This window comes from Scyliorhinus canicula, chromosome 6 (assembly GCF_902713615.1).
Source record: "Scyliorhinus canicula chromosome 6, sScyCan1.1, whole genome shotgun sequence".
NCBI lineage: Eukaryota > Metazoa > Chordata > Chondrichthyes > Carcharhiniformes > Scyliorhinidae > Scyliorhinus > Scyliorhinus canicula.
This window is the reverse complement of record NC_052151.1, coordinates 31,278,835-31,305,385: the sequence shown is the minus strand read 5'-3', so window position 1 is coordinate 31,305,385 and position 26,551 is coordinate 31,278,835. Positions and strand designations below refer to the sequence as shown.

General features: G+C 47.6%; 1 protein-coding gene across 3 annotated transcripts in view; it reads left to right on the top strand.

The window, feature by feature from the left end:
• Positions 1–26,551, top strand: part of acoxl (acyl-CoA oxidase-like) — a 531,095-nt gene that overhangs the window by 463,051 nt on the left and 41,493 nt on the right. For all 3 annotated transcript variants that reach the window (XM_038799111.1, XM_038799113.1, XM_038799112.1), the window contains exon 17: positions 3,584–3,654. In XM_038799111.1, the coding sequence (XP_038655039.1) occupies positions 3,584–3,654 (71 nt within the window). The remainder of the gene's footprint in view (positions 1–3,583; positions 3,655–26,551) is intronic.

Here is a 26,551-nt window from a genome sequence, read left to right as displayed (position 1 = left end):
GATTGGCCACGCTAAATTGCCCCTTAATTGGAAATTTTTTTGTAAATAAAAATATTTGCAAGTGAATAACAGTGAGTCCTATTAGCATTGTTGCTGTTTCTGACACACGACCCGGCAAATTAACACATTTAAAATGAGCAGGTCGACACCTCCATGTAATCGTCATTTTATCAGTTCCTTATCGTCTGATATAATGTGAATACAAGCCTTTGTCTGTGTTGACACTGATGTCGCTAATGTAAAATTAATTAGAAGCTTGACATGGCAAATAACAGTATAGGATGTGCTGTGAAAAAATAACGGTTAATTGATGTTTAATTTAGACCACAGTAAAAGATTCTCAGTAAAAAATTAACTTTTATTTTTAATCTCAATAGCGTTTACTCCTTGGAATACCCACACAACCATTGATGGATTTTCTGCACAGTCCACAAGTAACACACTGCACAGAGGTTGACAATACACACTATAAGAATATTACCACAGCTTGGGGACAGTGTGAAATTATTCTATTGGAAGCATAAACCAACCTCGTGACTCGTAAACTTCAAAACCAGTTTTGCTTTAAAAGATAAGAACAATTTCTACAAAGTTGCTCACTAAAATTTAAATGATGTGGGTCAGACAGTTTTAAGTCTGACACAATATTCTGTAGGTAGCAGATAACCTTTTCTCCTCTTTCAGCCACCCACACAAGCAGAAAAATAAGCTTAAAAAAATAATGAGCATTTGCATGCAGCAGTAGTTCTGCTTTTCTTTTCGGTGTCATATAAACATAAATGTTTGATAAAATGTCAGATATTACATTCAGACTGTTCAGACTGTTGACGCAGTTAAGTGTCTTGGGTGATAATAAGCTTCTCCATGCAGTTAGTTAGGTTGGAGATAAATAGGATGGTGCATGCTTTAAAGAGTTGGGTGCAATCCTGCTACAAGCTTCCAGTCTGTCAGTGGATGTCACTTTACAAAAGCTCGCCGACCCATTATTGATTGCAATATAATTTTTTTGTTCTGGCAGTATACCTCAGAAAGTTACAAAATTTTCCTCTTTCCCATCATTTTAGCAGAGGATTCAGCAGGGGCCGGAAAGGAAACGTCAGTTTTGTGCCGAACCTGACTTGTCCCACGCTGAGATATTTCACCAATGATGTCACCTTTCCGTCCTCAATAGTGCAAAACAATAAAGGAAGGACCCACAGTTATATAGCCTTTCCTCTTCGTGACCTCATTACATGTCACAGTGCTCCACAGCCAATGAAGTGCTTTGAAGTTGTGGTCATTGTTACGGTGTGAGGAAACACAGCAGCCAAGTTGTGCACAGCACGGCAGCATAAAGACACAACTGCAATTTGTGCAACGCCCCAGCAAGGAAAATGAGAAAAGAGCTCTTTCCTAGCCTGCGGGCAATTGATATTACCGGAGAGATAAATGTTGGTCAGGATGCCTTTTCGAATAGTTTCATGGGAATCTTTAACTCCATCTGAGAGGGCAGGTGACCTCTTCTGTTTAGCACAACGCTAAATTGCTGGCTTTGAAAGCAGACCAAGCAGGCCAGCAGCACGGTTCGATTCCCGTAACAGCCTCCCCGAACAGGCGCCGGAATGTGGCGACTAGGGGCTTTTCACAGTAACTTCATTTGAAGCCTACTCGTGACAATAAGCGATTTTCATTTCATTTCATTTCAATGTATAACCGAGGGAGTGTTGTATTGTTGGAACCTGCCTTCTTTCAGACGTGACATTAAGACCAGAAGATATACAAGCAGAACCAGGTCATTCGGCCCAATGGGTCTATTCCGTCATTCAAATATGGCTGATATGTATCTGATCCCCATTCTCCTACCTTCTCCCCACAACCCCTGATCCCCTTATTAATCAAGAACCTATCCATCTCTGTCTTAAGGACACTCCATGACTTGGCCTCCACAGCTTTCTGGGGCAATCAGTTCCTCAGATTCACCACCTTCTGGCTCAAGAAATTCCACCTCATGTCTGTTTTAAAGGATCGTCCCTTCAGTCTGACGCTGTGTCCTCGGGTTCTAGTCTCTCCTACAAGTGGAAGCATCCCCTTCACGTCCACTCTATCCAGGCCACTCAGTATTCTATAAGTTTCAATAAGATCCCCCCTCATCCTTCTAAACTCCATGAGTACAGAGCCAGAGTCCTCAACCGCTCCTCATATGACAAGTCCTTCATTCCAGGGATCATTCTTGTGAACCTCCTCTGGACCCTCTCTAAGACCAGCACATCCTTCCTTAGATACGGGGCCCAAAACTGCTCACATCATTCCAAATGGGGTCTGACCAGAGCCGTATACAGCCTCAGCAGTACATCCCTGCTCTTGTATTCTAGCCCTCTCCACATGAATGTTAACATTGCATTTGCATTCCTAACTGCCAACTGAATCTGCATGTTAATCTGAAATAGGACACCCAAGTCCGTTTACGCTTCTGATTTCCGAAGCCTTTTCCCATTTAGAAAATAGTCTATACCTCTATTCTTCCTACCAAAGTGCATAACCTCACATTTTTTCCAAATTGTATTCCATTTGCCACTTATTTGCCCACTCTCCTAGCCTGTCCAAGTCCTTCTGCAGCTTCCCTGCTTCCTCAACACTAACTGTCCCTCTACATTTCTTTGTATCATCTGCAAACTTAGCAACAATTTCCTCAGTTCCTTCGTCCAGATCTTTAATGTATATTGTGAATAGTTGCGATCCCAACCCTGAACCCTGAGGAACACCACAAGCCACAAGTTGCGATCCTGAAAAAGACCACTTTATCCCCACTCTTCTGCCCTCTTGTCAGTCAGCCAGCCAATCCTCTATCCAAGCTAGTGCCTTGCCCCTAACACCATGGGCTCATCCTATTTCGCAGCCCCTTGTACGACACCTTGTCAAAGGCCTTCTGGAAATCTAAATAGATCACGTCCACTGGCTTTCCTTTGCCTAACTTCCTCACCACCTCTCAAAGAATTCTAACAGACATGTCAGGCATGACCGGCCCCTTGATGGAGTCGTGCTGACTCAGTCCCATTTTTATTTCTCTTTTTTTATAAATTTAGAGTACCCAATTATTTTTTTTCTAATTATAGGGGCAATTTAGCGTGGCCAATCCACCTAACCCGCACATCTTTGGGTTGTGGGGGTGAAACCCACACAGACACGGGGAGAATGTGCAAACTCCACACGGACAGTGACCCAGGGCCGGGATTCGAACCCGGGTCCTCAGCGCCGCAGTCCCAGAGCTAACCACTGCGCCAGATTCAGCCCTATTAAGCTGAGGTTCCATTCGTCCTCTCAACAACAACCCTGTGGGAGAAAGCATTCCGGTGGATTTCGCAGAAGGGTGGAGAGAGAAAAAATTGGAAAGATGAGAGGAATAAAAGAGCCATGTTGGAAGGGTTTGCAATGAAAGCTTGATCGGAAAAGGTGGATTTTGAGGTGGGCGACAGAGGGAAATCGCAAATGCTTCTTTCTGAAAATAGCCAAGTGTAGATCGCAGGCACGACGAATCTCAGTGGAGAAAGAGAAAAAAAAAATCCTCGCGATATGAAGTTCTTTCATCTCTTTTGCTTGTTTGCAGTGACCTTAGAGCAGTTTTGGAAAGCAGTGGAACAGTGCCCAGCCACAGAAGACCAGGCTTTGCTGAAGAAGGTGAGATTATAAATTGAAAGCTCCCCCTCAGGAGAAAAACAATTAGTAAATTCAGCAGCAGAGCCTCATTGTTCTTATCACCGAGACCTGTTTATCATCTTTTCAGCTGTTAATAACCGAGCAAGGAGGGACACAAATATCATCATTGAGTAGGTGGGCTGCACTATCTCAAATGTATTTGCTGCCAGTTGGTTAAGTGCTGGAACCTGTTTGCAAGGCTGACAGGAAAGTGGGTGTTGAGTGTTAGTTGGAATTTATTTCAGTTTTAAATAGAATTCAATTATCTCAACTCAACCCTATCTATCAACAGCACTCTTTTAACAAACTTATCTGGACTAGTTTGCCAAACCGACTGAGAAGATGCCTAATTACTGAGCAAACCTGGCTTATCAGCTTTTAAAACAGGAGAAGTTAAAGCTGCACTTGCTTTTATGCCAGACTTTGTTGGCTGAGCCACAAAATCGACTGCACCACCTACTCAGCGGTGAAAAGGTTTAATACATATTTTTATTCAGCCTCTCTCTCTCTCTCTCTCTCTCTCCCTATCCTGCCCTCCTGAATGTGGGATCACAGCACCTCAGCCAGGTGACCTGTGCAAGTGTCAACAACGAGCGGGCCTATCATACAAAAAGCTGGTTTAGTTCTGGGCTACACAGCTGGTTTGTAATGCAGAACAAGGCCAGCAGCGCGGGTTCAATTCCCGCACCAGCTTACCTGAACAGGTGCCGGAATGTGGCAACTAGGGGCTTTTCACAGTAACTTCATAATTGTGACAATATAAGATTATTATTATCCCAACATCGACGAGGGGGAACTGGCCCTTCGCTGGCATGTAAACTAAAAAACAATTGAGAGCAGGAAGCCAAACCCATTGCCTCTCCGTAACCCAGAGACACCAGAGCCACTTCATCTGAGGTCAACTATCTAGGCATTGCTCACAGTCCCAACCAGGGACCTTACTAATTGGTGTGACTTTGCTCTTCACGAGAGCAACATAACTGAAAAAGGCCATTTAAAACCTCTCCACATTGACGCGACAGACCAGCCATCTTAGAATCACTACAGTGCACAAGGAGGCCATTCAGCCCATCGAGTCTGCACCGACCCTCTGAAAGAGAACCCTACCTAGACCCGCGTAATCTAATAACCCCACCTAACCTTTTGGACACTAAGGGGCAATTTAGCATGGCCAGTCCACCAACCATATATTTGGACTGCGGGAGGAAACCGGAGCACCCGGTTATAAGCACTCGTCCTCCTGTCTCTCACAGGCCTGTTTCCTCCACTACATACTCAGAAGTCAATTGCATGTGTTGATTATTCCAATTGCTAAAGAATGTCTTGGTAGAAGATGTAAATTTGCCTTTCAGTAGTTTGAACTTGTGTTTCTCCTGTCACAATAAAAAAAAAATTATTTTTATAAATTTAGACTACCCAATTCTGTTTTTTCCAATTAAGGGGCAATTTAGCATGGCCAATCCACCTAGCCTGCACATCTCTTTGGGTTGTGGGGATGAGACCCACGCAGACAAGGGGAGAATGTGCAAACTCCACACGGACAGTGACCCGGGGACGGGATCGAACCCGGGTCCTCGTTGCCATGAGGCAGCAGTGCTAACCACTGAGCCACCGTGCTGCCCATCATAATATAAGTTTCAATAATCGTCTGGATTTAATTTTGATACGCCATTAATTACCTAATTTACCTCCATAGGTCAGTTCTTAGTCACCTCCTTTTGAGGTTAAAATGCTCATGTTTCTCCAGCTTTTCCTCAATGTTGAAATACATTGAGTGCGACATCTTCTAATACCTTGAGCCCTCTGCCAGTGTTGACCGGAGCTGTAAGCTTTCGACATCTTACATGGAGTAATTACACCACCCATTATTTCTTCCAGTCTCCAGTAGTTCCCACTTAGATTCCATCTCTCTGCTTACATACTTTGTTTAATTTGTTTTGTAAATCCTGGGCTGTGTCCTTAGATTCTGCTGCCCCTGACATGTTTGACCAGAGATTCTGAAACATTGGATAAAATCACTGAACTGTAGGAGGAGCCCTAAAATCATTTTTACTGTGACACTAAAATATGAGTAGTTGAGGGCACCACGGTGGTGCAGTGGTTAGCATTGCTGCCTCACAACGCTGAGGTCCCAGCTTCGATCCCGGCTCTGGGTCACTGTCCGTGTGGAGTTTCCACATTCTCCCTGTGTTTTCTTGGGTTTCACCCCCACAACCCAAAGATGTGCAGGTTAGGTGGATTGGCCACGTTAAATTGCCCCTTAATTGGAAAAAAAAATGAATTGGGTACTCTAAATTAAAAAAAATATATGATTAGTTATATTGGAGGGTGATTTACCGACCACCCCGCTGCCTGTTTATGGGCAGTGGGAACTACTGGTTGTCAACTGAATTTCCCGTGGACTGTACCCCTTGTCGCTTAAAAACACGTGATCCGGCGTGGGACTGGAATTTTCCAAAAGCCGGTAAATCCCACTCATTGTTTCATCATTGGAAAAATGCACCTAAAATTGGTTGTAATTCAAGGCAGGATGGGCTTGAGGGGTTAAAGAAAAGTGATTTGCAATAACTCATGAGTGTAATTCAGCAACGCAACGGGCGAATTGCGCTTTAGCCCCAAATTGGGCTCCGCCTCAGGAGCCGGCTGATTGCATGTAACCAGACACACTCTGCCCGACGTGATCTAATGGCTTATTCAAATCCCCGGATGCCAGATTCACTCAGCACCCGGGACTCACCAGTCGCGCCTGTTGAGACCTCGCCAGGGCGCTGTTCCGCACTGCTCCACACAAATGTGGGCCAGATGTAATCCGAATGCCCTTACCGACCAGCCCTCCATCTCTTTCCCGTGCGGAGAAAGCTTTGCCACTCTAAACTTTATGGATTGCCTGCTGATCATTGCGTCTAGAATCGGTGAGTGGACCCAAACGGACCCAGTTCTTTCTGGCGTTTGGCATCTCATGTTGATTGGCGATCAGCGTCGTCAGCTTCCTGGAGAACTGAGAGCTTTCTCATCAAAGATGTCCGAGTTTAGTGTGGAGGACGTTGTGCTGCTACGAAGTACGGGTGTCTTTGCCCCGGATAAGGGCCAGGATTTGATCTTGAAAGACCTTCACAACAGACACCTGGGAAATGTCAAGAATGAAAATGTTAGCACGCAGCTACGTTCTGGTGTCCAGGTAGGGAAGCAGACATTGGACATATGACACAGCAATGCTTTGTCTGCTGGGAGCACCAGAAGCTTCCACTGTCCACACCCCTCCATCCCTGGGAGTGACCGGCCCGTCCGTGGGCACGTTTGCATGCCGACTTTGACGGTCCATTTCAGGGTTTCATATTCCTCCTGCTGGTCGACGCCCATTCCAAGTGGCTGGAGATCCACAAGATGGCGGCGACAAATTTCCAGAGCCACAATTGAGAAGCTGCGTTTGTCCTTCAGTAAGCATGGCATTCCCGAAGTATTGGTTACAGAAAACGGCATGGTCTTTGTGAGTGAGGAGCTCGCTGGTTTTCTGAAGGCCAATAGGACATGGCACAGGGCCAGTTTCCTATTAAGTGCAAACCCAGGGTCGAGTGATGCAAAAATACCTGGATCACATTGGGCTGGGACGACTAGTTCTCCGTACAATTCCTCCGAACCTAATGCCCAAACAGACCAAAGCAGAGCCCCAAGGGGGTCCAGACGTCAAATGAGAGAAGTAGTCTACACACATTTGTCATGCGTGAGCCTGACACCAGACTCGGGAAGCTACTGCTCTACCCAAAAGGCCCCAGAACAATGGAGATGCTTCAGGGATGTCCTCAAAGCAACCCTGAAAAGGTCAAACATGTCACATGACTTTCGACTAAGCAAAATGGAGAAGGCTTATTCGGGAAGGCTTTGAACACATTGAGAGACTTCGAAACAGGAGACACCCACAAACTTCCAAACAACCCATCGACCTTACCACCTGTCCCACATGGGACAGAGTCTGAAACTTGCACATTGGACTCATCAGCCATTTCAGAACCCACCCAACCAGTGCCTAGCTTGATTCTGTCCTTCGCTTACATGCACACTTTCAAATAGGATTCACCAGATTGGATCAAGAAACCAAGGACAGTATAGATCACCGCAGAATTGGCACTACTGAATTCTGGCTGAGAACAGCTCAGCTTCGACCAGGATCTGGGGCCTTCCCAGTGCTTACAGGCAACACACTTGGTGCATTTACCCTCCAGACCATTGGGACAGTTCCTTCTCTGAAGGATGACCATAAATTGGCTCCCACCAAATTCCACCCAATTCTTTTAAAGAAGGGGTGGGGAGGACTATCAATGCAACAATTTAAAACAGTTGGTTCAACTTTTGCCTTCCTGCAGAAACCAGTTTAAAGTCAATGAAGTGTGTGGAAGGATGGTTGATTGTAATCAGTGCGTGTTGGTGTGACTGCCCACTGATTGTGGGAAAGGGGAAAAAAATGAGGTCAGATTAGCATTTACAAGAGCATCCACCCATGTGTTATGCTCGCATTTCATCTGTTGCATTTGCTCCTTGTGCAAGAGTCTTTATATAAAATCTGAATAGTTACAAACACAGATACAATCAGTTTTTTGCCCGTCTGTCTGTCCTTGCTTATCATCAAATTTGCAATGTGTCATACAGACAAAATTTTGCCCGTTATACGTTATTCACATGAATGAATGTGACAGAATGTGACAAAAAAAAACACCTTTGCCTGCTGCCTCGCGGCGCTGAGGCCCCAGGTTCGATCCTGGCTCTGGGTCGCTGTCCGTGTGGAGTTTGCACTTTCACCCCGTGCTTGCGTGGGTTTCGCCCCCACAACCCAAAGATGTGCAGTGTAGGTGGACTGAACACGCTAAATTGCCCCTTAATTGGAAAAAATATGAATTGGGTACTCTAAACTTATTTAAAAAAAGAAAAAAAAAGACCGTTGGCGCTTTTAGTAACTTGAGGAAGCCAGCCAGCGGTAGTGGAACAAGCTGCAGCTGGGTGGGCTTGGGCCCCTACCTCGGAGGCCCGTACTCCACGGGTCCCACGGGGAGATCGACAATGGTTTCCCCATGGTCCTCGTTGCGGTTATGACATCCCTACCCAACAAAGTCTGAAAGTTCCCCTTCAGCAGCTCTGGGCCGGGTGGTGTGTATTTGTTCGGCGACCACCTCTTTCTTGCCGACCCGTGAAGTGTTATCACCAGGACCCTGGCCTCAGACATGACGCCATCCGCCTGCATGGATACCTCCATGTGAATTTCCAAGCCGGAGTCATCCTTCTCCTGCTGAGACGGGCACTTATATATAGACGGTTGGGCCCACTGGCTGAGGGGCGGTTCCTGGTGCAGAGGGAACGTCAATGCTGCTGGCTGGGCATGGCGTAGCGCAGTCTCTCACATCTTGAGGTGGTCCAAATGCTTCTGTTGAACTCTCTCCTGGATCCTAACTTTGTAGGTGACCAGTCCTGATTCCTCCAGCATACCTGTGAGCTCAACGTACACCAGAGTTTTTTTTTACCTTGGCTCTGGATGTGGTTGTGGCCATCTGGTACACATGCCACTTTGAGTGGACACCTACGATGATGGGGAACACGGACCCCAGGAAAGGCCCCACAATGTCTGGCTGCAGTCGCATCCATGGGTGTCACGCCCATTCCCAAGTATGAAGGGAGGCTGTTGTTGAGAACTCGAGGCGGAGTTTCGCCAGTCTCGTATCCCTCTACATCCATGCGTGCACCTGAGTTGCCGTCACTGGCAAGGTAGCCATAAAGTTAAGTGTTGCAACCACTTCATCCGCCAGTGGTGGGGATGAGGAACTTGCGGGCAATGGCAGACAACTGAAAGCAAAGCATAGGCAATCTGCATACCCAGGCACTGTTGAAATGAATATTCATACATGGCGAGTAGAAGGTGCAGCCCTGAATTCTAGCTGATGCGATGGGTGGGATTCCCTTATCCTCCCTAAAACTGCCAAGCAGGGACTTGTGGTCAGTCACAGTAAAGAAGTACCTCCCATAAACATATTCATCAAATCCCTACAGTGCATTTGGCCCATCAAGTCTGCATCGACTTTTTGAAAGGTCACCCGAGCCAGGCCCAAACCCCTGCCCCCACCGTAAGGGGAAATCTTTAGCATGGCCAATCCACCTAAACTGCACATCTTGGAACTGTGGGAGGAAACCGGAGGAAACCCACGCAGACACGGGGAGAACCTGTGAACTTCACACCCGAGGTCGGAATCGAACCCGGGTCCCTGGTGCTGTGAGGCAGCAGTGCTAACCACTCTACCGCCCAAAAGTTGAATTTCTTGACTCCAAATATTACTGCCAGGCCTCCCCTCCTCGATTTGAGCACACCGTTGTTCAGCGTCCGCCAGGACCTCGAGGCAAAAGCGATGGGACGTTCCATCTGTGGGCCAGCACCACCCCAAGGCCGTAGGGGGAGGTATCGCATGTCAGAATTAGTGGTCAAGCTGGATCATAGTGAGTGAGGAGCTGTGTAGATGACCAATTTTCTTTTACTCCGACACCCCAGAATTCTGGTCCTTCTTCAACTGTATGTGGAGTGGAGCCAATAAGGGGGCCAGGTTGGCAATGAACTTTTCATAATAATTTACCAGGCCTCGGAACGACTGGAGTTCAGTGATATTCTTCGGGGTGGGGATCCCTTTTATAGGCTGAACCTTATATTCCACTGGGTGTAGATAGATCTTCCCTGTCCACTCTGTATCCTAATTGAGTTACCGCTCTAGCACAGAACACACACTTGCTCCTCTTTAGCCAGGTGTCCACTTGGGAAAACTGCCTGAGCACTTTTACAGGTTGTACGAATGCTCATTTCCCGTGGTGCCCATGATGAGCACGTCGTCTAGACAGACGGCCAGGTTCAACAGACCCTGCAAGATATTCTCCATTACCTGCTGGAAAATTGCCATGGCAGATGAGACCCTGAACGGGAGGCAGGTGTATTCACGTAACCCCCAATGGATGTTTATGGTCACAAATTGTCTGGATGCTAGATCTGGCTCCACCTATAGGCGTGGCACATGTCAGGTTTTGTTAGAGAACATCCTCCAGCTAGTTTGGCGTACAATCGTCTATTTTAGGCAGAGGGTATCGGTCCAGGTTAAAGCCCTGTTTACCGTGAGCTTGTAATCCGTGCAGAGTTGGACAGGTTTGTCTGGCTTCATTACTGGCATCACGGGTGCTGCCCACTCTGTACATTTTACAGGGTGTATAATCCCCAGATCCTTCAGGCGCTGAAGCTCCACGTTAACCTTGGCAAGCAATGGTTAGGGGACAGGCCTCGCCCCAAAGTACCAGTGCCGAGCATCAGAATCCACGTAGATATGAGCCTTGGCCCCTTTTATCCAGCCCAGACCCTCCTGGGACAATTTGGGTATTTGCCCAGTACGTCGTACAAATTCCTGATGCCCATCCGACAAACCTGTTGCCAGTTGAAACGGAGGCCTTGCAAGCAGTCACGCCCCAGCAAATTGGACCTCGGTGCCCATATCACAACCAAGGAAAGACGAACCGACCGTTGCCCCTGTGATACTGGAGTTACAGTGGTCCCCACGATGCTCAATAGCTCGCTGGTATAGGTCGGCAACCACGCCTTGGTGTCAAGTAACGTCAGTGGCACGATCCCTGCATGAAGCTGTCGAAACACCTGATGGCCCACAATGGAGTTGGCAGCTCCCGTGTCCATTTCCATCACTACAGGATGGCCACATACTTGTAATGTTACCCGGATCGGTGCTGCCTTTGGGGCCGTGACACAGTTCAGCTGCGTCAAACAGTCCTCCACATCCGGGGGTGCAAGGCCCTGGCCCGTGGTGATCTCGGCAGCTGTATTGGACAGCATTCTCTGCGGTGAATTAGGCGGCTCTGGCCATCGCGTTTCCTCCAACCACACATTTGGCAATATGGCTGGCTGTCCCCTTGACATTGAGGGAGGTATCATGTAGGACTGCGGTGGTCCCGAGTGCTTGGACCGGCTGTGAACTTGCCTCTGGGGCTGCCCTTTGGGAGGAGATTTGACCTGAACAGCATTGCCCCATGATGCAGTGGGAGTTTGAAATGGAAGGCAAACCAAACTATGGACGCCATACTCCATGGACTCCAACAGCTGCTGAACTCCTTTCGATGGCCTGTTTTAAATCCAAGATGGGCTCTGCCAACAGCTTCCTCTGAGTGGCCATGTTGTTTATCCCACAATCCAGCCTATCCCTCAACATGCCAGAGAGGGATGGCCTGAACTCGCAATGGACTGAGCTCGGCCAGACGTCTAAGGCGGGTCAAGAATTCCATGAACGATTCACCTAGTAGCCGCCTCGCTGTATTAATCTCTACCACTCCATGATCGGGGTCGGTTTATGGTCATAATATTCAGCTACCAACACAATCAGCTCGTCAAAACGATTTGGAGACAAGGGCAGCATGGTGGCGCAGTGGGTTAGCACTGAGGCTTCACGGCGCCGAGGTCCCAGGTTCGATCCTGGCTCTGGGTCACTGTCCGTGTGGAGTTTGCACATTCTCCCCGTGTTTGTGTGGGTTTCGCCCCCACAACCCAAAAATATGCAGAGTAGGTGGATTGGCCATGCTAAATTGCCCGTTAATTGGAAAAAAAAATAATTGGGTACTCTAAAATAAAAAAAAAAACGATTTGGAGACTGGTGCGGCTGGGTAAGTGAGACTTACCCGGGGCCCCGCAGGCAGTCAGGAGGATGATTTTCTGACGGTCTTCCCCCAAAATGCTGTTCGCCTGGAAAAACTACCTCATGCATCCGGCATACTGGCTCCAGTCCCCAAGGCCAGCAGCCAGCTTACCAAACAGTGCCACCTTGTGTCCACATGTTCTGGGATGGTAATGATCCAGGGCAGCTAGGCGGTTCCACAGGCAAGTCCGGAGTTTGCTGTCGTCCTCGTCGCCAGTTTAGTAACTCGAGGAAGCCAGGGGTAATGGAACAAGAATTTATTGATCGATGTACAAACTCTGCCCAGGGCAGTAACGCTCTCCCAATCTAGTCCTTGTTGGGACAACCAACAACTGCGGGCCCTGTTTGGGCCGGCTTTTTATGTGAAGTCTTTAAATAGCTCCAGCTGGGTGGCCTCCGCCCCTACCTGGGAAGCTCGATGTTGGTTTCCCTGTGGTCCTCGTGGAGGTTATGACAGTGCTGAAATTCCCATTGGACATTTCGAGTTACTATTTTGAGTCGCTGGCTTCTTGCTGGCAGAAAGAAAGCTCACTAAGACTGCCACAGAAACGTTTCCATTTCCATGGAACAGCCATGAGTCCATTCAATTCAATGTGCAAACTAAAACTTCATTTCCTTTCCTCCACTGATCAGGGAATGGTACAATTCCCTTTGAGCAATTGCTCCGTGTGAATCACAGGAGCTGTAAAGCCAGCTTACAAGCCAAAAGTTAAGTTTGGGTCAAGCAGTCCCAGCATCCTTAACCTAATGGTTAGGAAACTGAGAAATGTTAGTGTACTGAGGCATGTAGATTGTATGGTTTAAATTTAAAAAATTTTTAGAGTACCCAATTGTTTTTTTCCAATAAGGGGCATTTTTTTTTAGTGTGGCCAATTCATCTATCCTGCACATCTTTGGCTTGTGCAGGTGAGACCCACGCATGCAGACTGTATGCCGATCACTTGGTTGTAATGATCATTGCTGGCCATCCCCCCCCCCCCCGCCGCCGCCCACTCCTCGAACATACTAATTTCTCCACCATCCTCCTCAAGCACCCGTTCTGCACTCTCCACACCATGACAGTCTTCATTCTGGCTCCACTGCTATCTGCTGCAGGTCTGACATTGCATTGCTTCAAAATAGTTCCGCCTCTCAGGTCTATTCAGTCACTGTAGTGTATTGCAGAGTTCCTCTCCATTAAGACCTGTATGAGTCAAAGATTTGATGGAAACTATCATGTTCGGCCCCCACAAACACCTCAGCCCCATCTCCCTTCCCAAGGGCCACCTCAGGCTTAGCCCAGCGGTGTTGAACTCCGACATATTCTCAGATTCAGATGGGACGGGAGAGTAGAGCTGAAGTTCAGCCATGATCTTACTGAACGGCAGATCAAGATCGAGGAGCAAAATGACCTGCGTCTGCCCATTTTTCTTATGCTCTTTTAACATTGAGCTCAGCTTCTTCCCCCCTACACCAGAGCTGTAACGAAGGAAACTTTCTTTCACTACTGCGATATCACCTAACTCTGCCCATTTCACTCCAACCTCACTGCTGAAACTCTAATACAGTACCACACTTTTATCGTTTGACAGCTGAACTATCCAGTTCTCCCCTTGGCTGTCCTGCTTCTACCATCCACCAAGTCAGATGACTTGTGTCAGGGCAACACGCGGCACAGTGGTTAGCACTGTTGCCTGCGGCGCTGAGGACCCGGGTTCGAATCCCGGCTCTGGGTCACTGTCTGTGTGGAGTTTGCACATTCTCCCCGTGTCTGCGTGGGTTTGGCCCCACAACCCAAAGATGTGCAGAGTAGGTGGATTGGCCACGCTAAATTGCCCCTTAATTGGAAAAAACAATAATTGGGTACTCTAAATTTATTTTTTTTTAAACATTTTTTAAAAAAATGACCTGTGTCATTTGCCACACCAAACCCTGCATCCCACTTGAATTGACTTGAAGATTAGAACATCAGATCTAGGAGCAGGAGTAGGCAACTCAGCACCCCAAGCCCTCTCCGCCTTCAGTACAATTATGGCTGACCTCCTCTCGGCCTGGTCTCCACTTTCCTATCCATTCTCCATAACCCTTCAACCTATTACCAATTAAAAGATCCTGGGCTGGATTCTCCGATCCTGCGGCAATGTCCCAGGGGGGTGAGCAGCCGCGCAGCATAAAGCACGCGGCTTTACCTGCGGATACTGCCGTACATGCACATGCACACGGCGGCTGCCTGCAGTGGCCAAATGTGGACCTGGCCTGCCAAAAACGACCCCCCTATAACCACCTCTGGACCACCCGCCAGCAGTCCCCCCTGCCGAAGCCCCCCCCCCCCCCCGGCAGCTGAACGACCACCCCCCCCACACCCCGACTGTGGCGGCGCTGAACTCATTCCGTAGCCGCCATGCGAGGTCCCCAAACGGTGTGAGCATACGCGTGCGCCGCCTTAGGGGACTCGGCCCATCGGGGGCGGAGGATCGGGGGAGGGTCTCAGATGACGTTCTGAGGCCGTCCCAACGGCGTGCGGCGTACTCTTTGAGTGGGCGGAGCATCGCAAGAACAGCGCCGCCCCCAATTCTGGCATAAAAGTGGATTCTCCGGACGATCGGCAAATGCGAATCCAGTCCCTTATTCCTCACCTTCAAATCTCTCCACATCCTTATGTTCCCTGCCTCTGTGACCTATACATCTGCCCCCACTGTGGGGTATTCAGTGCCTTGTAAAGCAGACGTGAGATTGTTTGTTTGTACATGACAGATAAAATAAGGTGAGTTCTTGTTGATAACTTGTATGGGTTACATGTTCCTATGGTGAGTTTGGTGCAAGAAGTTACGCATGACTGACCATTGAATCATTTTTTAAAAACTAATTTTTATGGGATGTGGGCTTCGTTGGCTAGGCCAGCATTTGTTGCCCGTCCCTAATTGCCCTTGAGAAAGTGGTGGTGAGCTGCCTTCTTGAACCGCTGCAGTCAATGTGGTGTAGGTACACCCACTGTGCTATTAGGGAGGTTGTTCCAGGATTTTGAACTCGCAACATTGAAGGGACGACGATATATTTCCAAGTCAGGATGGTGAGTGACTTGGAGGGGAACTTCCATGTGGCAGTGTTCCCATGTGTTTGCTGCTCTTGTCCTAGATGGTAGTTGTCGTGGGTTTGGAAGGTGCTGCCTGAGGAACCTTGGTGATTACTGCAGTGTATACTGTAGATGGTGCTACACGGCTGCTACTGTGCATCGGTGGTGGAGGGAGTGAATGTTTGCGGAAGGGGGAGCAGTCAAATGAGTTGCTTTGTCCTAGATGGTGTCGAGCTTCTTGAGTGTTGTTGGAGCTGCAGTCATCCAGGCAAGTGGAGAGTATTCCATTACATTCCTGACTTGTGCCTTGTAGATGGTGGACAGAGCTTTGAGCGTCAGGGGGTGAGTTACTCCCCGCAGGATTCCTAACCTCTGACCTGCTCTTGTAGCCACAGTATGGCTAAGCCAGTTCAGTTTCTGGTCGATGGCGGATTCATTGATGATAATGCCATTGATTGTCAGTGCAGTGCAAGAGGACATTCAGCACACTCTGCCTGTGCTGACTCTTCAAACTAGATGCAAAATCAGTCTTGCTTTTCCATTCTTTTGCCATAATCCATCATTTTGTTGTACTTTTAAAGTATGCAGTCATCTCCCTGTTGAATCTACCCTTCCACTACCATTTCTGGCAATGTTATATATTTTAAAATAAATTTAGAGTACCCAATTCATTTTTCAGGTTAAACTGCATATAACTCGTTACTACCATTGACCACAAACTTGACACCAAAAGTTTCTGAGGTAATCTGTGACATTTATCTCAGTTGATTACTCTAACCCATAGTAGGATGCAGCTTAAAGGGCAAGGGTAGGGTTCAATTGTATTTGTAGTTTACAGATGTGAAGACTTGCATAGGCAGGTAGCAACAAGAGAAAACACTTGACGTAGCAGGATATATAACAAGGTTTCGGCTAATGCAAAGCAATGGAACAACGGTAAAATGACAAGGGGATCCTGTAGCTATAGTGTTCTTGGGTTTCCAAAGGGCATTCAATAAGATGCCACACAAAAGGTTAAAAGTTGAGAGTTATACATTAGCATGGAGGGAGAGTAGGTTAACGGACAGGAAGCAGAGAACAGAGATAAACAAGGTATTTTCAAGTTGGCAGGCTGTGACTAGTGGAGTGCCACAAGGAGCAGTACTAAGGCCTCAGCTATTTACAGTCAAGGAGACAAAGAGGAATGTATCTAAGTTTGCTGACAATACAAAGGTTGGTGGGAATGTAAGCTCTTTGGGGGACACAACCTGTCTTTATCCCTTTGCAGCTCCTTTAAGTGAGTGGGCAACGGGTTGGCAGATGGAGTGTAATTGAATTTACAGTGCAGACGAAGGCCATTCGGTCCATCGGGTCTGCACAGAACCTTAGAAAGAGCATGTTACTTAAGCCCATCCACCTAACCCTTTGGAAACTATGGGGCAATTTAGCATAGCCAATCCACCTAGACCCGCACATCTTTGGACGGTGAGAGGAAACCGGAGCACCCGGAGGAAACCGACGCAGACACAGGGAGGAAGTGCAAACTCCACACAGACAGTGACCCGGAATTGAACCCGGGACCCTGGAGCTGTGATGCAGCAATGCTAACCACTGTGCCACCGTGCCGCCCCTGGGAAGGGTGAGATTATTCGCTTTGGTGGACAAAGTAGAAAAGCAGAATATCTTTTTAAGAGGCAAGAAACTTCTAAATGTTGATGCTGAGAGAAAATTGGGCGTACTGATTCAGGGAACACAGAAATATGGCATGTAGGTAAGTTGAAAGGCAAAATTGTATGTTGGCCTTTATTGCAAATTGTTTGGAGAAGAGGGGAAAAACGTCTTGCTGTAATTGCACAGGGCTTTGGTGAGAGCACACCCGGAGGATTGAGATAAAAACAAAATACTGTGGATGCTGGAGATCCGAAATCAAAAAACTGCTGGGGAAACTCTTGTCCTGGAGAAGAGTTATATTGGTCTCACAACATTAACTCCGTTTGTCTCCCCACCGATGCTGCCCGACCTGAGTTTTTCCAGCACTTTATATTTTATTCCTGGAATACCGTGTGTAACTTTGGTCTCCATTTTTAAGGAAGCATATACTCACATTGGAGGTGGCACTATGAAGCTTGGTTCCTGGGATGAGCAGGTTGTCCTATGATCTGCTGAGCTGAGTAAATTGGGCCAATATTGTTTGGGGTTGAAAAGGATGAGAGGTAATGTTGCTGAATCACACAAGGTTCTGAAGGGGTTCGGAAAGGCAGAGGGGGAGATCGTTTCCCCTGTGAGGAGTCAATCATTTAGGATTGGGACAATGAGAAGTCGCTTTGCTCAAAGAACTGTGAATCTTTGAAATGGCTCAACTCAGAGGCTTATGACGGCAGCATGGTGGCGCAGTGGGTTAGCACTGCGGCCTCACGGCGTCGAGGTCCCAGGTTCGATCCCGGCTCTGGGTCACTGTCCGTATGGAATTTGCACATTTTCCCTGTGTTTGAGTGCGTTTCGCCCCCACAACCCAAAAGATGTGCAGGGCAGGTGGATTGGCCATGCTAAATCGCCTCTTAATTGGAAAAAAAATGAATTGGGTATTCTAAATTTATTTTGAAAATTAAAAACTTAGAGGATTATTGATGTTCCATCACTGAGTACATTGAGGGCTGGGACAGACAGATTTCTGGTCTCTGAGGGAATTAAGGATACGGGGATTGGGCAGGAAAGTGGGACTGAGGATGATATTGAATGGGGGGGGGGGGGCACATGCCCATGAAGCCACATGGTCCACTCCTGCAATAATTCCTTGTGTTCTTGGTAATTGTGCAATAATCTGAATGTGTAGAGAGGATCTTCCAGGAGTAGATAGGATCATTAATGTCATGGGGAATGTAAACGTGAACTAATCTTCCAGATTTGGCAATGCAGTGGGGCAAGTGTTGAAATACAGTCGGCAGAGATTTGGTTGAACCCAAGCTTCTGGAGGGTGGCGGATAGGAGACCAGCCATAGGGGCAATTAAAGTAGGCAAATCCAGAATAGGCTGAGGATGGAATACGTTTAATAAACATTTGAATGCTGCAATGGGAAGAAGGTAGGGTTAATATTCTGGAGCGGTGAGATAAATGGGTCAAAGGACATTAATCTGTGATCTAATATGAGTGAGGTCAGCTGAACCGAGTTTAGGGAAGTGTTTGAAACCACCTGCAAGAGGTTTGTTTGTATTGTTTAGAGTACATGAACTAAATTGCCTGGCAACTGTATAAACTTTCTTTTTAATTGGCGGACTGAAGTCAGTTCTTTATTAGTAAAATCGTTGTCGATTGGCACAGACCCAGTTTGGCTCCCTTGCCCTTACTGATTTAGTGTTGTGAACAGTGAGGGGAATAGTTTAAAAAAAATAAATTTCGAGTAGGGTGGCATGGTGGCACAGTGGTTAGCACCGCTGCATCACGGCGCCGAGGTCCTAGGTTCAATCCCGACCCTGGGTCACTGTCTGTGTGGAGTTTGCACAATCTCCCCGTGTCTGCGTGGGTCCACCCCACAAACCCCCAAAAAACAGATGTGCAGGGTAGGTGGATTGCCATCTAAATTGCCTCTTAATTGAAAAACATTGGATACTCTAAATTTATTTATCTTTTTAAATAAAATAAAATTTAGAGCAACAAATTCATTTATTTTTCCAATTAAGGGACAATTTAGCGTGGCCAATCGATCTACCCGGCACATCTTTGGGGTTAGTGGGGGTGAGACTCACGCAGACTCGGGGAGAATGTGCAAACTCTACACGGACAGTGACCGGGGTCGGGATGGAACCTGGATCATCAGTGCCCTGAGGCAGCAGTGCTAACCACTGCGCCGCCGTGCCACACACCAATGAGAAGAATAGTGTTCATAGACAGAATGCTAGAATGGGGGAACAAGTGGCAGATGAAATTTGATGCAGAGAAGTGGGAAGTGATTAATTCTGGTAGGAAGAACAAGGATAGGCCATACAAAATAAGAGGCATAATTCTTAAAGGGAGGTGAGACTTCCGGTGGCGACACGAAGGAGGAGGTCAGACGTTGAGTAGCTCCCGCTGGAGTCCTTGATATTTGGCCCTTTTCACCTGGTTTTCAGGGAGAATTTCTATGCACACTCGTCCGAGTTGAGTCGTGGTTATTAAAGGATGTCCAGAAACCAAAGAAAGAATATTAGGAAGAAAGGAGCGAATGCTAGCCCACAGGCAGAGTCTATTACAGTGCGGAGCCCATTGGGAGGGAAGTTGGCGGGGGTGAACTCGCAGGGTGGGACGGCGCCCATTACAGTGGATCTGCAAGCGGAGATGGTGGTGGCTGAATTTGACGACAATTCGGCAAACATTTAGAACAACAAGGGAGGGAGACGATGGAGACTCTTAACCAGTTGATGGAGGACACGCTGGCCCCGATGAAGGAGGCTTTCGGTAGGATGTCGGAGACGATGCAGGAGCGAGCATGGAGAGGTTTCGAAGGAAACGCTACCGTGACACAGCGACCGGTTCGCCTCACTGGAAGCAGAGCTGCTGAAGGTGGAGGATAGAAATAAGGGCCTGAGAGCGACGGTCGAGGACCTGGAGGGCAGAACCTTTCGGGTCGTGGAACTGCCCGAGGGAGTGGAGGGCCAGAGGCTGAGGGAGTATTGCTCGACGATGATCGCAAAGCTGCTGGGGGGGGGGGGGGGGGGGGGGGGGGGAGGAATAACGTCCTCCCATTTGAGTTGGATAGGGCTCATTGGTCGCTCTGGCTGAATCCACGGGCGAACGAACCACCAAGAGCAGTGAAAGTCTGTTTTCACGCTATCAGATAAAGGAGAAAGTTCTGGGATGGACCAAGTAGAATTGAGAGGTGCTTTGGGAAGGCAGGGGTATTGGAATATACCAGGATGTCACAGTGGAGCTGGCGAGAAGGCGTGCAGCCTTTAACAGGGCGAAGGCGGTGCTTTGTAAGAGCGGAGAGCGTTTTGGGATGGTTTACCCAGCGAGGGTGAGGGTCATGCATAACTCCCGGGACCATTTCTTTGAGATGCCGGAGGAGGTTGAGGCATTCGCGAAGGCTGAAGGAGTTGGACTGGACTGAGATTAGAACAGGAACTTTGAGGGCAGCACGGTGGCGCAGTGGTAGCACTGCAGTCTCACGGCGCCGAGGTTCCAGGTTCGATCTCGGCTCTGAGTCACTGTCTGTGTGGAGTTTGCACATTCTCCCCGTGTTTGCGTGGTTTTCGCCCCAAAGATGTGCAGGACAGATGGATTGGCCACGCTAAATTGCCCCTTAATTGCAAAAAATGAATTGGGTACTCTAAATTTATTTTTTAAATTTAAAAAAAGAACAGGAACTTTGTTGCTGTGGTTGGGATGCAGTGTTTGAGGGGCATGTTGTAATAGGGTGTGTTTTTTCTTTTGTTTAACGTTTTGGTGCCCTCTATTTTTTTTGTACATAGTTAGGGTTAAATTGAAATTATGTTTGGGGTTTGCTTTGTCTACTTTGGTTTCTTCTTTCCTCTGATTGGGTTTTAATGGGTTGGAAAGGACACATGGACACGGGGAGGAGAGGGGAGTAGCAGTTTCGGGATGGAGTGGAGGGGCGGGGGGAGTTTCACTTCTTGAGGTGGATGGTTTGGGTGTGGAGGGTTTCTTTGTTCCTTTGTTGTTCACCTTGGGGAAGGGGATTCTGTTGGTCCTCACCAACAAACTGCAGTTGGCTAGTGAATGGGACCGAGTTGGGGGGAGGGCCTGGGGCCTGCAGAACCTGTTTAGGCAGGTTTTGGTGTCAGTAGTGGGGGGAACGGGGATTATGGAGTGAGGAGCTGTTTCAAGAGGAAGTGGCGGGGCGGGGGGGGGGGGGGGGGTTTCTGGGATGGGGAGGGGAGGGGTAGTTGGCTGACGGTGACTGGAGATTGTTCTTTGTCCCACCCATTGGCTGGGGCTGGGTGCCATCTTGGGTGGGCTCTAGTTTTAGCTTTGGGGTTGATGTGGTGCTGGTGCAGGAGACCCAGTTTGTGTGAAGTATCAAGTAAGGCTTCGTAAGGGTTGGGTCAGCCAGGTGTTCTACTCGGGCTTTGATAGTGGAGCCCAGGGGTAGCAATACTGATTCACAAGAGAATTAGGTTCCAGATGGAGATGTGGTGGCAGATTGAGGGGTAGATACATAGATACTTGGAAGATAGGAGCAGGAGGAGGCCTTTTAGTCCTTCGAGCCTGCACCGCCATTCATCACGATCATGGCTGATCATCCAACTCAATAGCCTAACCCTGCTTTCTCCCCATAGCCTTTGATCCCATTCTCCCCAAGTGCTATATCTGGCCGCCTCTTGAATATATTGAAAGTTTTAGCATCAAATATTTCCTGTGGTAATGAATTCCACAGGCTCACCACTCTTTGTGTGAAAAAATGTCTCCTTATCTCTGTCCGAAATGGTTTACCCTGAATCCTCAGAATGTGACCCCTGGTTCTGGACGCAATGATCATTGGCAACATCTTCCCTGCATCTACCCTGTCTAGTCCTGTTAGAATTTTATATGTCTCTATGAGAACCCCCCTCATTCTTCTGAACTCCAGCGAGAACAATCCCGACCTAGTCAATCTCTCCTCATATGACAGTCCCGCCATCCCTGGAATCAGTCTGGCAAACCTTCGCTGCACTCCCTCGAAAGCAAGAACATTCTTCCTCAGAGAAGGAGACCAAAACTGCACACGATACTCCAGGTGTGGCCTCATCAAGGCTCTGTACAATTGCAACAACACATCCCTGCTTCTATACTCAAAACGTCTTGCAATGAAGGCCAACATACCATTAGCCTTCTTTACCGCTTGCTATACCTGCATGCTTACCTTCAGCGACTGGTGCACAAGGACACCCAGGTCCCACTGCACACGCCCCTCTCCCAATTTACAACCATTCAGGTAGTAATCTGCCTTCCTGTTTTTGCTTCCAAAGTGAATAACCTCATGCTTATCCAAATTATACTGCATCTGCCATTGATTTGCCCACTCGCTCAACCTGTCCAGATCTTGCTGTAGGATCCCTGCATCCTCATCACAATTCACCCTCCCACCTAATTTGGTATCATCTGCAAATCTGGAGATGTTACATTTTGTTCCCTCATCCAAATCATTAATATATATTGTGAATAGCTAGGGTCCCAGCACCGATCCCTGTGGTACCCCACTGTTACTGCCTGCCAATTTGAAAAGGACGCATTAATCCCTGCTCTTTGTTTCCTCTCTGTCAACCAGTTTTCTATCATTTCTCCCAATCCAATGCGCTTTAATTTTGCACAATAATCTCTTATGCGGGACTTTGTCAAACGCCTTCTGAAAGTCCAAATATACCACATCGACTGGCTCCCCCTTGTCGACTGTACTGGTTACCTCTTCAAAGAATTCCAACAGATTTGTCAAGCCTGATTTTCCCTTCATAAATCCATGCTGACTCTGACTGATCCTGCCACTGCTTTCTAAATGTTCCACTATAAAGTCCTTGATAACGGTTGCAAGCATTTTCCCCACTACCGATGTTAGGCTTACTGGTCTATAATTCCCTGCTTTCTCTCTACATCCCTTTTAGAATATCGGAGTGAGCTACCCTCCAATCTGCAGGGACAGTTCCAGAGTCTATAGAATTCCGGAAGATGACCACCAATGCGTCCACTATTTCCAGAGCCACCTCCTTAAGCACTCTGGGATGCAGATTCTCAGGCACTGGGGATTTATCCACCTTCAATCCCATCAGTTTTCCCAGCACCATTTCTCTACTACTGTTGATCTCCCTAGGGCAGCACGGTGGCGCAGTGGGTTAGCCCTGCTGCCTCACGACACCGAGGTCCCAGGTTTGATCCCGGCTCTGGGTCACTGTCCGTGTGGAGTTTGCACGTTTTCCCCGTGTTTGCGTGGGTTTCACCCCCACAACCCAAAGATGTGCAGGGTAGGTGGATTGGCCACGCTAAATTGCCCCTTAATTGGAAAAAATTAATTGGGTACTCTAAAATTTATTTTAAAATAAAAAATAAAAAGAAAATGTTGATCTCCCTCAGTTCTTCCCTCTCACAAAACTTTTCATTCTCCGTAAGAAGTCTTACAACACCAGGTTAAAGTCCAACGTGTTTGTTTCAAACACTAGCTTTCGGAGCACTGCTCCTTCCTCCTTCACCTGAGGAAGGAGCAGTGCTCCGAAAGCTAGTGTTTTAAACAAACATGTTGGACTTTAACCTGGTGTTGTAAGACTTCTTACTGTGCTCACCCCAGTCCAACGCCGGCATCTGCACATCATGGCTTTCATTCTCCAACATTTCTGGGATCTGAACCAAAGTATGTATTCAATTGATCAGCCATGTCATATGTAGGTATGTCATAGTTACAGGATGGCTGGAGGGTAGGCCAGTGGCTTGGGCTAACATATACGCTCCTGGATGGGAAGATGTAGCCTTTATGAAGAGGATGTTGGTGGCCATTCCGGACATGGATAGAGATAGAGATAGAGAAATACAGCACAGAAAAGGCCCTTCGGCCCATGATGTTGCGCCGAACTTTTGTCCTAGGTTAATCATAGAATTTTGGACAATTTTTCATGGCCAATCCACCCAACCTGCACATCTTTGGACTGTGGGAGGAAACCGGAGTACCCGGAGGAAACCCACGCAGTCACGGGGAGGATGTGCAGACTCCACACAGACAGTGACCCAAGTCGAAATCGAACTTGGGACCCTGGAGCTGTGAAGCAATTGTGCTATCCACAATGCTACCGTGCTGCCCTTAAGAAGTTAACCTACACTCCATTATTCTACCCTAATCCAAGTACCTATCCAATAGCCGCTTGAAGGTCCCTAACTTTTCCGACTCAACTACTACCACAGGCAGTGCATTCCATGCCCCCACTACTCTCTGGGTAAAGAACCTACCTCTGACATCCCCTCTATATCTTCCACCATTTATCTTAAATTTATGTCCCCTTGTAATGGTGTGTTCCACCCGGGGAAAAAGTCTCTGACTGTCTACTCTATCTATTCCCCTGATCATCTTATAAACCTCTATCAAGTCGCCCCTCATCCTTCTCCGTTCTAATGAGAAAAGGCCTAGCACCCTCAACCTTTCCTCGTATGACCTACTCTCCATTCCAGGCAACATCCTGGTAAATCTCCTTTGCACCTTTTCCAAAGCTTCCACATCCTTCCTAAAATGAGGTGACCAGAACTGCACACAGTACTCCAAATGTGGCCTGACCAAGGTTTTGTACAGCTGCATCATCACCTCACGGCTCTTAAATTCAATCCCTCTGCTAATGAACGCTAGCACACCATAGGCCTTCTTCACAGCTCTATCCACTTGAGTGGCAACTTTCAAAGAACTATGAACATAGACCCCAAGATCTCTCTGCTCCTCCACATTGCCAAGAACCCTATCATTAACCCTGTATTCCGCATTCATATTTGTCCTTCCAAAATGGACAACCTCACACTTGTCAGGGTTAAACTCCATCTGCCACTTCTCAGCCCAGCTCTGCATTCTATCTATGTCTCTTTGAAGCCGACAACAGCCCTCCTCACTATCCACAACTCCACCAATCTTCGTATCATCTGCAAATTTACTGACCCACCCTTCAACTCCCTCATCCAAGTCGTTAATGAAAATCACAAACAGCAGAGGACCCAGAACTGATCCCTGCGGTACGCCACTGATAACTGGGCTCCAGGCTGAATATTTGCCATCCACCACCACTCTCTGTTTTCTATCGGTTAGCCAGTTTGTTATCCAACTGGCCAAATTTCCCACTATCCCATGCCTCCTTACTTTCTGCATAAGCCTACCATGGGGAACCTTATCAAATGCCTTACTAAAATCCATGTACACTACATCCACTGCTTTACCCTCATCCACATGCTTGGTCACCTCCTCAAAGAATTCAATAAGACTTGTAAGGCAAGACCTACCCCTCACAAATCCGTGCTGACTATCCCTAATCAAGCAATGCCTTTCCAGATGCTCAGAAATCCTATCCCTCAGTACCCTTTCCATTACTTTGCCTACCACCGAAGTAAGACTAACTGGTCTGTAATTCCCAGGGTTATCCCTATTCCCTTTTTTGAACAGGGGCACGACATTCGCCACTCTCCAATCCTCTGGTACCACCCCTGTTGACAGCGAGGACGAAAAGATCATTGCCAACGGCTCTGCAATTTCATTTCTTGCTTCCCATAGAATCCTTGGATATATCCCGTCAGGCCCGGGGGACTTGTCTATCCTCAAGTTTTTCAAAACGCGCAACACATCTTCCTTCCTGACAAGTATCTCCTCAAGCTTATCAGTCTGCTTCACGCTGTCCTCTCCAACAATATGGCCCCTCTCGTTTGTAAATACTGAAGAAAAATACTTGTTCAAGACCTCTCCTATCTCTTCAGACTCAATACACAATCTCCCGCTACTGTCCTTAATCGGACCTACCCTCGCTCTAGTCATTCTCATATTTCTCACATATGTGTAAAAGGCCTTGGGGTTTTCCTTGATCCTACCCGCCAAAGATTTTTCATGCCCTCTCTTAGCTCTCCTAATCCCTTTCTTCAGTTCCCTCCTGGCTATCTTGTATCCCTCCAGCGCCCTGTCTGAACCTTGTTTCTTCAGCCTTACACAAGTCTCCTTCTTCCTCTTAACAAGACATTCAACCTCTCTTGTCAACCATGGTTCCCTCACTCGACCATCTCTTCCCTGCCTGACAGGGACATACATATCAAAGACACGCAGTACCTGTTCCTTGAACAAGTTCCACATTTCACTTGTGTCCTTCCCTGACAGCCTATGTTCCCAACTTCTGCACTTCAATTCTTGTCTGACAGCATTGTATTTACCCTTCCCCCAATTATAAACCTTGCCCTGTTGCTCGCACCTATCCCTCTCCATTACTAAAGTGAAAGTCACAGAATTGTGGTCACTACCTCCAAAATGCTCCCCCACTAACAAATCTATCACCTGCCCTGGTTCATTACCAAGTACTAAATCCAATATGGCCTCCCCTCTGGTCGGACAATCTACATACTGTGTTAGAAAAGCTTCCTGGACACACTGCACAAACACTACCCCATCCAAACTATTTGATCTAAAGAGTTTCCACTCAATGTTTGGGAAGTTGAAGTCGCCCATGA